The sequence below is a fragment of the Haliotis asinina genome, chromosome 3 (assembly GCF_037392515.1).
Source record: "Haliotis asinina isolate JCU_RB_2024 chromosome 3, JCU_Hal_asi_v2, whole genome shotgun sequence".
Taxonomy (NCBI): Eukaryota; Metazoa; Mollusca; class Gastropoda; order Lepetellida; family Haliotidae; genus Haliotis; species Haliotis asinina.
The window spans coordinates 39,048,285-39,064,464 of NC_090282.1; the positions used below are offsets into that span (position 1 = coordinate 39,048,285).

Genomic DNA, 16,180 nt, shown 5'->3' on the forward strand with positions numbered 1-16,180 from the left:
TAGCTTCCCTAAAAGATCATTGAGTGGGTGAATGAGTGAGTAATGTATTACATCACACTTTCCACCTATATTACAACATGGGACACACTGGGAATCAAACTCCAACCCTGACATAACAATAAAACGCTTTAACCACTTAGCTTCCCTAAAAGATCATTGAGTGGGTGAATGAGTGAGTAATGTATTACATCACACTTTCCACCTATATTACAACATGGGACACATTGGGAATCAAACTCCGACCCTGACATAACAATAAAACGCTTTAACCACTTAGCTTCCCTAAAAGATCATTGAGTGGGTGAATGAGTGAGTAATGTATTACATCACACTTTCCACCTATATTACAACATGGGACACACTGGGAATCAAACTCCAACCCTGACATAACAATAAAACGCTTTAACCACTTAGCTTCCCTAAAAGATCATTGAGTGGGTGAATGACTGAGTAATGTATTACATCACACTTTCCACCTATATTACAACATGGGACACATTGGGAATCAAACTCCGACCCTGACATAACAATAAAACGCTTTAACCACTTAGCTTCCCTAAAAGATCATTGAGTGGGTGAATGAGTGAGTAATGTATTACATCACACTTTCCAACTATATTACAGCATGGGACACATTGGGAATCAAACTCAAACCCTGACATAACAATAAAACGCTTTAACCACTTAGCTTCCCTAAAAGATCATTGAGTGGGTGAATGAGTGAGTAATGTATTACATCACACTTTCCACCTATATTACAACATGGGACACACTGGGAATCAAACTCCAACCCTGACATAACAATAAAACGCTTTAACCACTTAGCTTCCCTAAAAGATCATTGAGTGGGTGAATGAGTGAGTAATGTATTACATCACACTTTCCACCTATATTACAACATGGGACACATTGGGAATCAAACTCCGACCCTGACATAACAATAAAACGCTTTAACCACTTAGCTTCCCTAAAAGATCATTGAGTGGGTGAATGAGTGAGTAATGTATTACATCACACTTTCCAACTATATTACAGCATGGGACACATTGGGAATCAAACTCAAACCCTGACATAACAATAAAACGCTTTAACCACTTAGCTTCCCTAAAAGATCATTGAGTGGGTGAATGAGTGAGTAATGTATTACATCACACTTTCCAACTATATTACAACATGGGACACATTGGGAATCAAACTCCGACCCTGACATAACAATAAAACGCTTTAACCACTTAGCTTCCCTAAAACATCATTGAGTGGGTGAATGAGTGAGTAATGTATTACATCACACTTTCCACCTATATTACAACATGGGACACATTGGGAATCAAACTCCGACCCTGACATAACAATAAAACGCTTTAACCACTTAGCTTCCCTAAAAGATCATTGAGTGGGTGAATGAGTGAGTAATGTATTACATCACACTTTCCACCTATATTACAACATGGGACACACTGGGAATCAAACTCAAACCCTGACATAACAATAAAACGCTTTAACCACTTAGCTTCCCTAAAAGATCATTGAGTGGGTGAATGAGTGAGTAATGTATTACATCACACTTTCCAACTATATTACAGCATGGGACACATCGGGAATCAAACTCAGACCCTGACATAACAATAAAACGCTTTAACCACTTAGCTTCCCTAAAAGATCATTGAGTGGGTGAATGAGTGAGTAATGTATTACATCACACTTTCCACCTATATTACAACATGGGACACATTGGGAATCAAGCTCCAACCCTGACATAACAATAAAACGCTTTAACCACTTAGCTTCCCTAAAAGATCATTGAGTGGGTGAATGAGTGAGTAATGTATTACATCACACTTTCCACCTATATTACAACATGGGACACATTGGGAATCAAACTCCGACCCTGACATAACAATAAAACGCTTTAACCACTTAGCTTCCCTAAAAGATCATTGAGTGGGTGAATGAGTGAGTAATGTATTACATCACACTTTCCACCTATATTACAACATGGGACACATTGGGAATCAAACTCCGACCCTGACATAACAATAAAACGCTTTAACCACTTAGCTTCCCTAAAAGATCATTGAGTGGGTGAATGAGTGAGTAATGTATTACATCACACTTTCCAACTATATTACAGCATGGGGCACATTGGGAATCAAACTCCGACCCTGACATAACAATAAAACGCTTTAACCACTTAGCTTCCCTAAAAGATCATTGAGTGGGTGAATGAGTGAGTAATGTATTACATCACACTTTCCAACTATATTACAACATGGGACACACTGGGAATCAAACTCCGACCCTGACATAACAATAAAACGCTTTAACCACTTAGCTTCCCTAAAAGATCATTGAGTGGGTGAATGAGTGAGTAATGTATTACATCACACTTTCCACCTATATTACAACATGGGACACACTGGGAATCAAACTCCGACCCTGACATAACAATAAAACGCTTTAACCACTTGGCTTCCCTAAAAGATCATTGAGTGGGTGAATGAGTGAGTAATGTATTACATCACACTTTCCACCTATATTACAACAAGGGACACATTGGGAATCAAACTCCGACCCTGACATAACAATAAAACGCTTTAACCACTTAGCTTCCCTAAAAGATCATTGAGTGGGTGAATGAGTGAGTAATGTATTACATCACACTTTCCACCTATATTACAACATGGGACACATTGGGAATCAAACTCCGACCCTGACATAACAATAAAACGCTTTAACCACTTAGCTTCCCTAAAAGATCATTGAGTGGGTGAATGAGTGAGTAATGTATTACATCACACTTTCCAACTATATTACAGCATGGGACACATTGGGAATCAAACTCCGACCCTGACATAACAATAAAACGCTTTAACCACTTAGCTTCCCTAAAAGATCATTGAGTGGGTGAATGAGTGAGTAATGTATTACATCACACTTTCCAACTATATTACAACATGGGACACACTGGGAATCAAACTCCGACCCTGACATAACAATAAAACGCTTTAACCACTTAGCTTCCCTAAAAGATCATTGAGTGGGTGAATGAGTGAGTAATGTATTACATCACACTTTCCACCTATATTACAACATGGGACACACTGGGAATCAAACTCCGACCCTGACATAACAATAAAACGCTTTAACCACTTGGCTTCCCTAAAAGATCATTGAGTGGGTGAATGAGTGAGTAATGTACTACATCACACTTTCCACCTATATTACAACAAGGGACACATTGGGAATCAAACTCCGACCCTGACATAACAATAAAACGCTTTAACCACTTAGCTTCCCTAAAAGATCATTGAGTGGGTGAATGAGTGAGTAATGTATTACATCACACTTTCCACCTATATTACAACATGGGACACATCGGGAATCAAACTCAGACCCTGACATAACAATAAAACGCTTTAACCACTTAGCTTCCCTAAAAGATCATTGAGTGGGTGAATGAGTGAGTAATGTATTACATCACACTTTCCACCTATATTACAACATGGGACACATCGGGAATCAAACTCCGACCCTGACATAACAATAAAACGCTTTAACCACTTAGCTTCCCTAAAAGATCATTGAGTGGGTGAATGAGTGAGTAATGTATTACATCACACTTTCCACCTATATTACAGCATGGGACACATCGGGAATCAAACTCCGACCCTGACATAACAATAAAACGCTTTAACCACTTAGCTTCCCTAAAAGATCACTGAGTGGGTGAATGAGTGAGTAATGTATTACATCACACTTTCCACCTATATTACAGCATGGGACACATCGGGAATCAAACTCCGACCCTGACATAACAATGAAACGCTTTAACCACTTAGCTTCCCTAAAAGATCATTGACAATTAGAAGGCTCTGTGTTACATACAAATAATCCACAACAAATTAACCAATTCCATGTTTCGTTTCTTTAGTACAAGTGAAAGAGTTCAAATTTTACATTGCACTGGCATTATTTGAGTCATTTAGCGACTGCTAGATAAAGATATAATGGTAATAAAACAAAAATTAAAATTTCAAATAACAATAATTAGTATGACTACTGTGTACCAAATGTTGCACTGACTACAACCGGTTTCTGGGAAACCTTCACAATGATCAATCATTAGTACCCATCATATAATCAGTTATGTTCTTACTGTAAGATGGTTCTCTTGGTGTCTTGTGGCAACCAGTTGAGCCAGCTGTCAGCAATGGCGGTGTACAACCAAGAGATTGAGTTGTTGTTGGTGATGAAGGGGGGAGGAAAACTGGAATGTGAAAAAAATTAAAATTGTCCACACTGAGATCATAAAACAGAATCATATATTTGTTATGGAATAAGAAGGTTGGTTGGTTGAAATCTTTGAATGGCATTTTGGAGTGGAAAGCATAAGAAAAGCCAGATCTATGGATGTCAACTTCTTTATTGTGGATAACAACATGTTTCGGAGAGTATGCTTGCTCCTTCATCAGGTATTGGTTGGTTTGTTGCTTAACACCTCAATTGGTGGCCAATCCCTGGTCAGTCGCTTTTTAACCAACACCAATCAAAACCAAAACCAACCAAAACCAGCACGTATGAGAATGAGTGAGTGTATGGTGTAAGTCTATAGATAATGGAGTCTTGACCAGACAATTCAGTGATCAATAGCATGAGCATCACACAATGGGGAAATAATAATGTGTCAACCAAGTCATGATCAATGGGCCCGACCAGCCAATCCCATTAGTTGGATCTTATGACCTGTACGGGTTATTGATGATCAAATCTAACATTGATTTTCATGGGTTCAATGAGAAGGAAAATGTTAGACACCAAAATAAAATATTTATCAAAACTGTTTCTGAAATAACTCAGATAAGGCTCTGGCAACTTTAGCTTCCATTTTGTGGAACTGTCACTGTAAATAGGAAATAATAATTGGTAACAGCCACTGAATATCCATACATGAAAATTTTATTTTGAAGTTTCACTGACATATCAATCCTCAGAAACTTAGAACTCTGATTCACCATGTGAGAAATAGTACACCAGTACTAAGGCTGGCTGAATTGCTCAATTATTGGAAGTATCATCAATGCTAAACATCATCATGATCATCAATATGAAAGTTGCATCAATAATATCAAATTTCAATGATTGTGATAAAAAAATTAATTTTCTCACACAATATATTTAGGAATTTAGTCATGGTCTACTTATAAATTAAGTTCAGGGTGTTGTTTTGTTATAGTCCATGCAAATAAAATGCAGAAACTCTGTGAGTGTCACCACTCACAAGTGATGTAAAACAAAATTCATTTAAGACATTTGTGGATATTTTTGCTCAAGGTTACAGCTCTGATATTTAATGATAATCATAGTGAACGAATATCAATCTCTATAATCTATATCGACAGAGAACACTAAACAGCACTGATGGTAATATCCCTTCCACCAACCTGTTGACAGGAGCACTCTCGTGGTTCCCCAGAGCAGAGTAAATGGTTTTATTGGGGAAGTACTTCTTGAAGAGCTTAGTGAGTGTGTCAAGGGCAGACAACTGATCAGCTCTGGACTGGTTCCATATGTTGTGAGCTGGGAGGTCGCCTGTCCACATGACATAGTCATACTGGAACACAAACAATCCAACCAAAAAACATGTTTATCTCAGCAGCATGTTTATCTGCAATCACATTAAACATGTAAAATTGATCTTCCCAGAGTACAATCAATACCTCAGTTCTAGTCAAGACCTGATAGATCCTCTGCAGTTAATTCCTTTTGAGTTAAAAAGAAGCCCCGGTGAGAGGGATGGACCTGAACTTGTCATTCTTTATCAAACAATAGATTATTTACTGCAAATAGTATACATTCCATATATGGCAAGGGATAATAAGTCTTTTATATAACAGAACTAAGACAGTTGTAAAGAGGGGAAAAAGGGCCCTTTTGTCTGGCACTGTTGCATCATTATTTGTCAAACAATCATAACCGTCCTATCTTCCTCAAACAATTTGTATGTCAAACATGGAGATATAAGAAAAAGATTATACCTCTGTAGACCTGTTCTGCAGATGCTCAAACAGGTTCTCAAGGGTGGTCAAGGGCGTGTCACAGTTCCTGTAGTCTCCCCATTGCCCTGCGCCAGACTCTCCTGGATCTAGGATATAAAGAGGTAACATATCACCCTACAGTCTCCCCATTGCCCTGCACCAGACTCTCCTGGATCTAGGATATAACGAGGTAAGATATCACCCTACAGTCTTTGTAGTCTCACCACAGCCCTGGGCCTGTCTCTCTCTCTGGTCTGATTGAAATTTTTGAGAGTTCCATACTCTGTCAACAGTAATTAGTATATCATGCCATATGTCACTTACCTGGTTGTCCATCATCAGCACGGCAACAGAGTGGTTCGTTACACTCTGCCTTGGCTCCAGGTTGGTAGAAGGAGTCAAAGTGGATGTCGGAGATATGTAGCACTCGCAGCCTCGGGGATCCCTTCTGATAATATTATGTTAATGGTTGTTATCCAAACAGATAAAATGGTTTGCTTAAAGCTGTGAGCCTAAAACAAATACATGAGATGTAAATGGTGTATATGTATTACAACAGGATTTTTTCTATAACATGACAACTGATTAGTAGGAACGGCTCTTTTCTGAAACCCATTAACAATACTGCCAATTATATTTCGTTGTATTTCAGCACTGGAAACTGCTGAAGTCAAACCTCTGGCTATGTGGAAATAATTTAAATAGGTATTTAAACATAGACTGAAATAGACAATGGTTATCAAAAATTGATAACACTAAGGTGTCAGATTCTTTATTCGATGAATCACACTGAATCGTACACATTACACACTTTGTCTTGCTCTTCTCCTGTCATGGATGACAGAACCTATCTTTCTACTTGTAATATGTGTAGCAAGGTTGGTCAGACTGCAATTCATCATGTGAGACAGGGTAGGTATCAGAAATATATCATCATAATTGTTTGATTAAATTTTCAAATTGTTAAGCATATCATATTTCATGTTAAATACTCATCATCATTAGAGAAGGGTCACATATAATTTAATCTGACCAATCACAAATGATAGAACACTAAACAAGGTATATCATGGATGAAAGTTTATTAACTAAGCACAACAGCTGATGTCAGAAAAAGAAATGCCACAGTGCTGATAACTGGTTGCATTCCTTATGACACACAAGAACCCTAAAAGTCAAAGTGCGCATGAAATGGTCAGCATCAATATTGGGTGTAACCAACATTTGCACACAAAGATGTGTCACAACGAGAATGCATACTACTTATTACTTATTAAACTGCTAATGTCACTATTTGATGTAACCACCATTAGCGCACAAAGATGTGTCACAACGAGAATGCATACTACTTATTACTAATGAAGCTGCTAATGTCAATATTGGGTGTAACCACCATTAGCACACAAAGATGTGTCACAACAAAAATGCACACTCCTTTTTAACATCATAAACAATACTTGGGGTATTGTCTGCCACTCCCTGAGTGGTCATGGAGGTCAGGAAGAATCTGTGGAATAGGGCGGTGTCTGTAAACCCTGCAACCTAACTCGTCCTAAGCACGCTCAACTTAGTTAAGATCAGGGCTACAAAGAGATCAGGTAACTCCATTCTCATGATACCCTGCTGCTGAAGGAAGTCATTCACAATCTGTCCTCTGTGTGGTCTGACAATGTCATCTTGAAACTGGTGAGACCCACAATACGTAGACACAAAAATGGTACCACAAATTGAAATGAATGTCTGCATCATTGAGCTGTGAGATTTCCTTCCACAACAAATAGAGGAGTCCTCCCAGCAGCAGTTATCCCATCCCATACCATCACCGAACCACCACTAAATCGGTCATGGGTTGCTACTATTGTATCACTAAAATGTTCATTTTGACATCAATAAACCCAACTACAGCCATCATGAAATGAAACTTTAAACCTGCTCTCATTGGGCCAAACACCAAATGACCATTGGCCTTGATTTAAAAAAATATGAGCATGCCAGAAAGTCATTTGTGGCTAACGATGACAAGGGGTCATTCCAGTTCTGACAGCTGGTCACGGAGCTCTAAGACCCACAGAGCATAAACACCAACATATAGTGGACACACTAATCCTGGTGTTATTGATGATAAAGTGTGCATGTCGAGGATCTGTTGCAGTTATGGACTGATTACGAAGAACATTTCTGAGGTGCCTGTCTGGATGTTGTGTGGTGACATGAGGTCGACCTGGCCTTGGAGCATGTGCCATACTTCCTGTCACCTGGAATCACTGCCACATTCTACCAATGACATTCTGGACCACATTAAATGTCTGACAAGTTGTCATGAACTTTGTCTAGTATTAAGCATTCCTATTTCTTGGCCTCATTCTTCAACTCTCACAAAACAACTCAGATTGAAAGATTGTGATTAAAGATACAGGATCTAAAGAGTAAAGACCTATATCATTTGAAAACTTTCATAAAACATTTTCTATGTGCATTGACACATCAATGGATGTGCTCACGTGATCTTTATTGAGCAATGTCAACAAGATACCAATTTGCAGGATTATCTTCATTCAAACATAATTCTTTTTATTGTGAACAAACGAACCCTGCAATGCTAATCAATGGCTCGGTGACTACAATACCATTATCAAAATTTATGAAAACTGCTCTTAATAAATCTTCAATATATATTAGTAACCCTTCACTAATGACATTTAGTATACATACATATTGCCAATGTCTGGATGGCAGGCCACAAATTTGAGCATCAATGTACACGATCAGGATACAATGACACATATCAACCAAATCATAATGCCTGATTGCTGGATCAAGTACGCGAACAGGGACAAGTCAATCAAGGATTAAAATTGTTTATTCTGCAATCTAAGATATGTTCTATCAGTTCCTATGGCAACCTTGGGCAGATAATAGTGCTGAATATTGCACTGATTCTCATATTGCGATAACTTTCAACAGTTTAAGAGATATTGCAGTATATATTTATGATATATTGACTGGAAGGTTTCTGCACAGGTGTGTGCATCAATAATTCATAACAACTCTCTGCATGCAACATCATCGCCTGAGCTGCTGTTGCACTATACTTGCAGGCTCACCAGCACCAATGGTGTACAGATAAATAAAATGCTATAGAGCCTTAATGTGGAATATTTAACAGAAAGCTTTGCGAAGATAACAATAAACATAACAGCATAACATCATGGTCAGTGTTGTCTATTTCAACAGAATCCAATTCAGTGCAGTAAGTAATTATATTTACTGTATATCAGTGATTTATTCAGACTCAGCTCTGACCCGTGAAGGTCCGGGGTAGAATTGGCCTTCAGCAACCCATGCTTGCCATAAAAGGCGACTATGCTTGTCGTAAGAAGTAATTGATGGAATCAGGTGGTCAGGCTTGCTGACATGGTTGACACATGTCAACACAGTTACCAGTTGCGCAGATCAATGCTCATGCTGTTGATCACTGGATTGTCTGGTCCTGACTTCATTAGTTACAGACCTCCACCACATAGCTGGAATATTGCTGAGTGTGGCATAAAACTAAACTCACTCACTCAGATTCAACTCTAACAGAAAAATGAAACAAACTTAAAATCCTTAACTTGGATCCTTGACTAAACGGTAATTATACAGACCTGCAAAATATATAAGACTTAGACCTTTAAGATAAATTAATAACATGTCTCATTATGAAACAACCAAGGATATTAAATGGTAACTCGGAGCCAGAGGCTCTACCAAATAAACAATTTATCTGTGAGGTCCCTCTTCATTCCTTCAAAATGTCACATGTGAAACCATTTGAACCCATAAATCTTAAAAGGTTTGATATAATATTTGGCACATGTGGATCAAGTTCTGTTGCTATGGAAATTCAACACTTTAAACACAAGGCTACACCACCGCCCTAATGACTACAGGGATACAAGCGAAGACATTACTAGTCCTTTTTCCTTATGCTCACATACATGTCACATGAATTGTAAACAAGAAATCTCTAATACTTCCTCAACGCTGCTTAAACACTGATTTTTATCCTTATATTATCATGGTTATTGAACTTGTCTGCCAAGAAGTGAAATCTTAAAACCATGCTGTTAAAGTTTCCGTGTAGAACCAGCACGCAACAAGCACTGGCAACATCCTTACCTCACGCATAAACTTAAATCTTTCCATGGTAACCCAAATGTGATGTTATCATTTTATGTAGCATTTATTCACACGATTTTAAGGTTTTCATTCCAGATGCTACAGGTTTCTCTCAGTTCATCTCAAATCTAAAATAGACAAAACTGTTAACACTGCAAGTAAAATCACTGGCGTCAAATTTGTATGTGTATTATCAATATATGAGCGACAAATCGTAAATCAAGTTGTCAATATTATATCTGACTCAACTCTTCCTCCCTTCAGGCCACTGCTACAAAGTTCCAATTACAAAAACTCAAGGAGCCTGTAATCCCATATTCCAAGTACCTTATCTTTTTCAAACAAGTGTGCAGATACTTAAATTCATGAATTTATGTGAATATGTTCGGTATTTGTATCTCTCCGTATGTGTCAGAAGCTCTGTTGATGTAATACAAACCCCTGAAAAGGCAATAAAGCAGTATTCTATTCTGTTCTGTTCTGTTCCTTCATTCCCCTTAACTGAAGCATTAATCATAACATACCAGTCTTGCTCATTAATATGAATCACAAAAATGATTCAAGAAATGTGACATGTAATTGTAATACAACATATTGCTTGCGTTCCGTCATTGTGTTTCACGCTTTCAGCTACATTCCAGTATGGTCAGAAGGGTGATTTGCAATAAACATAAACACAAACTAACCCCTAAATTAGATTTGCCCACATACTACTGATGACACAGCCATTTTGAGAAAGAGTAAGTATGTGAGTTTAGTTTTATGCTGCTTTTAGCAATATTCCGGCAACATCAAAACTGGTGACATCACAAAGGGACTTCACACTTTGAACCCAGGTGGGGAGGAGAACCTCTGTCTTCGGCATGATAAGTTAACAATGTAAACACTAGGTTACTGCCTCTTACAACAGAATTGAAACAGAGAGACTCAGATCAATTCTGCATTTCACAAGGTTCATAAAGTATAAATATTTTCAGATTTGCACATACCAAGTTCAATACTCAATTCAGTATTGAATACTCAATAAGCATGATAAAACCCAGTAAAATCAGATTTATTGACTTCATTTATCACCATTAGCAGCAACATCCAATAAAATTAATTCAGTTTTACCTGTGTGATTTCTATTGGAGAATCGTCTAAGAAGTAAAGACATAATATTACATAAAGCTTACTTACAGGCGGTGGTGAAGGAGGTACTACTGGTGGCTTAGGGGTTTTCGGTAGCGACACATTCCAGGACTCCAATGGATTGTAGGGTGTTCCACATGTTGAACCAAAGAGTGTTCCACAGATTTCATCAGGTTTCAACACCAGCTTATCAATGACTGTCAAAACTTCATTCTGAAATCATGTCATCCAAGTTTATGTTTATGTCACTCTACGCATTAACCTGTCAACAATGGCATTTTGACAATTACAAAATCCACATAATGACTACAGGATCAATATTATCATCATCATAAAATACATTCATCAAAGAATCAAGGATATGTATCAGGACACAATCACAATATAATCAAAGAATGGCTCATAGATTATGATACAGTCATCCCTTGCAATAAGGCCCTTTGCGATACCACATTTTTGGTTGAACTGTGAGGTATTCGTTGGCTCTTATACAAAAAGGTTTCCAAGCAATCGCGCACATTCCCATCACAAAGAAATAAGCCTATCAACAAATGCTGTTGAGCTCGGGTTAACCATGTGAACAAGCAAAATCCAATACAGACCACAAAAAGAAGTGTTCACTGTACATATCTTTGTTTTGTCGATTTTCAGATGCTTAAGAGCCATCTGTGGTTTTCTTAATCACATGAACAGCAGAACATCAGTCTAAGTAAACTTAGCCCCAGGGTCATTCATTGCACTCCCACACTGGGTCTAACAAAACATGGAAGGTCACATCTGGTAATCTTTGACACTTACCAATCAGAGCACAGTTTAATAAATCGCAAAAGTGGACATTTGCACATACCTTTTACCCACGCAAGGATTTGTAACTGAACAATTCCGACGAAATGCTAATTTCCATACCACCGCTTCCGGGTAGTGCACATGGAGCAAGAGTGAAAAAACAGTAGTTGGAAATAGTGTTTTTTGGCAATGTTCAAGGATGTTGGTTGGGAAAATATTGGCTAATGGTAACCATGTCAACAGAAACTAAAAAGCTTATATACTGCAGGTCAAATATCAGTGTCATATGCGGATTTTCGCTTGTTGATAAATCACTGTCAGTGACCAGTGTCCACCAAACCCTAAACAGTAGCCGTTGTCTAATTGGTTAAATCCGTTTAGCCGTCTCACATTTGAATGGGGCAGTCATAGATCGCTCAAAGGTTACCTGAAGCAACCTCCAATTAGGTTTTGTTAGACCCAGTGTAGGAGTGTAACAAATAACACTGGGGCTAAGTTTACTTAGACTGAGCAGAACATTGTACACTTGTACAATCTAACTCACCTCAAACTCTCTTACGATCGCAATACAGATTCTGTCATCCTGCAAACCTAGGTTGATGCATATTTTCACCAATAAATCCACAATTTCTGCCTTAGTGTGTCCCTCACTAAAGAGTACTTGTACAAAGCCAACTGCCAGTTTGCATACTTCACATTCAGTGTTATGTAGCCATGAGCCATGATCAGTTTGCACAGGCGACTTTTGAGTGAAGGTTTCAGTAAACTTTGGAAGAAATTCTCGCAAGAACCTTTCTGGTGCTATGTGTGGATCATGTCTTCTGTATAACAGAGGGCTGGCTTGTGAGTTTGACAGAAGTCGCAACGATATACATAGAAATAGAACAAATTTTCCTATATCTATCATTCTCAACGATCTTTATATGTTTCCTAGTTGAAGCTGATCTGAAAAACAAAACAAAGAAGAGTTACAAGATTTAGCAAGTACCAACTAGACTTCGAATCAGACAATAAATAAAGTACATTAAAAGCAACATCAAAATCAAGTTATTGATTTTTCTGATGAGTAAGTGAGAGTATATATTTTTTTTTGCATTCTCCACAATTTCCAGCAATATATGGCATGGACACTTCGTACCGATGTGGGGAGCTGAACCCAGGACTACAGCGTCACATGCAGACTACATCCACTCGGATACCCCACAACCTTTTTAGTAGTAATACTAATAGTATCAGCAGCAGTAGATGTGGTAGCAGTAGTGATATAAAACAACATGAATTTTGTGGTAAAATATCAGTAATTCAGGCACATTACTCAAATATAACTATATCTTTCAATAAATGAGGCAGCTGTATCCTGAAGCCCTGCAATAAAAATAATGGGTGAATAATGAAGACAATGTGTTCACATTTGTATTTCACCAGGTCATTATATGCTAGTAACCATGGGAACTGCTTAAACTGTATGCACAACAATACTTTCATCATGTTCAAAAGGGTTGTACTGTATGTACGAAACATACAATCAATAACATATGGGCCATAATTACACAATGCCATTCAGAACGTGGTCAAATGTGACATATGTTGCATTTGGGAATACACTTTCTTGGTAAAGCACTAATTCAGTACTTGTTTTGAGTTGAGTCCCATTCGGGATTCGAACACACACCCTCAGAGTCAGGCACCTAATCGCCAGCACACAAAGTTCCAGATGGGACTCAACTCAAAACAAGTACTAGAATTTGTACTTTACCAAGAAAGTGTATTCCAAAATATAACATATGTTACATATGGGCCATAGTTCTTCCACTGTTCAACAAAGGAACATTATAATACAGAATCTTTATGCAATTATTGAGCAAGACCAATTTCATTTCTTGTTTAACAGATTTCCTCAGAAAAGAGCTAAAGGTAGGAGGGGAAAAAATCACCAGCCAAAATTATATTCCTTTTAAATGCGAAAGTATTCTACATCTGGCAATTCATGACGTGTATATGAGACAAAAGTATAATCAAGTCTGGACAAGACAATCCAGTGATCAACAGCATGACATCTACACAGGATGGATACGATGACCCATGTCAACCAAGTCATCAAGTCTGACACCCTGATGCCGTTAGTCACCTCTTAGGATAAACACGAGTTGCTGAAGATAAATTCTAACCTGAATCTTCATGGGTTTGTTTGTGGTCTCTGTAGAAGTGAATGCATACATATTAAGGCTAGGAAAATTTTAAAATTTGCCTATCTGTGTTTACTGATCCTGTACAACCAACCTGACAAGGGCAGCGATTGTATACATGCCGTAGGAGCAAAATGTCTGATTAAAATCTATTTTAACACAGCCCCTGGAATAATCTGTTTTGATCATTTTCACTTTTTATAAAATGCGACCTGGTCATACACATGATAAATACACTAAAGTTTACAGAAGCTTCAAATAGTTGAGTTAGAATACAAGTGTGTATTGACATAAAGAAATGTAAACACAGTTGACGTGTGAACTTATATTATTCCTCTCACAAAACAGTGCATGAAATGATGGGCTAGATTTCTGATGGGCAATCTAAATCTGACGCCCCAATGATCAGGTAAAATTTTTACATAACATATATACTCTGAGTGAATACACTATATCTTAAAATCTATTCTCTGAAAATGACTGTTGTGAATAGACTGGTAAACAGAAAATATGTCTGAAGTTAAAAGAAAACCAAGTTCTATGGACAGTCAATTTCAATATTGCAATGGGTGGGATGTTTCAGTGTAGGTACTAACACTGATAGCGTCGTCTCATGCTTGATAACTGTGTTAGTACCTACACCAAAACATTACATTCATTGCAATAAAGAAGTTGACAACCATAGAACTTGGTTTTCCCTTACCTATTCAACTTCTAAAAAGCCCCTTAAACACAATTTTCATTAAATTATTCATTGTAACAAAAGGTATTTTCTTTGGATTGTTCAGTCTGGTTAAATCTATTTTCTCTAGGTAACATTTTGAAATTACCAGTCCTGATGTCTGCCTGGGTTTTGAGCTTATTTCACAAACAGAATACAATAATATTTCAATGACTTGACGAACCATGGGCCAGTGACATCCTCCGAATGTCCAGGTGCTGGTCAATTATACAAGTGTGAATCATTATCATGATTATGTATCATGATGCGTGTTACTCACAAACACAACAGTGACCTTCACATGATATAAAGTCTAGGTGTAGCTACAGAATATTCGCGTCCTGGTTTAATGTTATTGGCAAACATATTCTATGCGTCAATTTAAACCCAGGCTTGCGTGAAACCTGACCGAGTAGGCGAGTTATTAATATCTTGTGTAACAGGGTGGTTGAATAATAGCTAGCTGATCCTCACAGTATAACCAAACTCATTAGTATATCTAGATTACTATTTTCACATACAAAACAAACTTCATAATGTATTTCAAAACATGGCGTTGTCCCTTTTCACTCACTGACAGCTTTCTTCAAGGTAAACGCTTCCTGCTAATACTTCGTGCTTGCCGCCATATTGTTTTCATCACATGACAGTCACGAGGTTAGTTCCATCACATGTTTGTTGATTGTCCTGAACGTTGAGTTAAATCTCAAGTTGTGAATTGTGGTGCCAGTACTCATTAAGTGGTCTGTCCTGTGCTAGGTAGAGTTCAGTAGCAGAGCAAGAAGTCTGTCGTGTGCTTTGTCTTCCTTTTTAGCTATAAGCAGGGATACTCTACAACAGGGATAGGTCACTCGCTTGCTTTCTTTACCATTTGTTCTAATTAACGTGTGCCTCGTCATGCTCCAACGAACACAGTGACTTGGCTCGTTCCCAGTGCAACTTCACCTGTGTTTAACCAGGGACACTATATAGAGTATATACGTTGTAGATTATCCCTGGTTTAACAGAACTTCAGCCAGTTTATTGTATCAGTCGGAATTTTACAATGAATTAATTATAGTAAGAATTAAGAGCAAGAATTATGTGAATGAATGAACGAAGTAAAGAAAAGAAAGAAGTACACATGTGAATGAATAAAAGAATAAATTATACAACGCGAC

At 37.8% G+C, this 16,180-nt stretch overlaps 1 protein-coding gene across 1 annotated transcript in view; it reads right to left on the minus strand.

Annotated features, from left to right (window-relative positions):
• LOC137277971 (sphingomyelin phosphodiesterase-like) overlaps positions 1-15,667 on the minus strand; it is a 93,310-nt gene extending 77,643 nt beyond the window's left edge. The window contains exons 1-7 of the mRNA XM_067809990.1: positions 15,595-15,667; positions 12,658-13,058; positions 11,376-11,540; positions 6,360-6,483; positions 6,036-6,142; positions 5,442-5,611; positions 4,157-4,267 (exon numbers count right to left, since the gene is read on the minus strand). Of these exons, the coding sequence (XP_067666091.1) occupies positions 4,157-4,267; positions 5,442-5,611; positions 6,036-6,142; positions 6,360-6,483; positions 11,376-11,540; positions 12,658-13,020 (1,040 nt within the window). The 5' untranslated portion in view covers positions 13,021-13,058; positions 15,595-15,667. The remainder of the gene's footprint in view (positions 1-4,156; positions 4,268-5,441; positions 5,612-6,035; positions 6,143-6,359; positions 6,484-11,375; positions 11,541-12,657; positions 13,059-15,594) is intronic.
• Between the last annotated feature and the right edge of the window lie 513 nt (positions 15,668-16,180).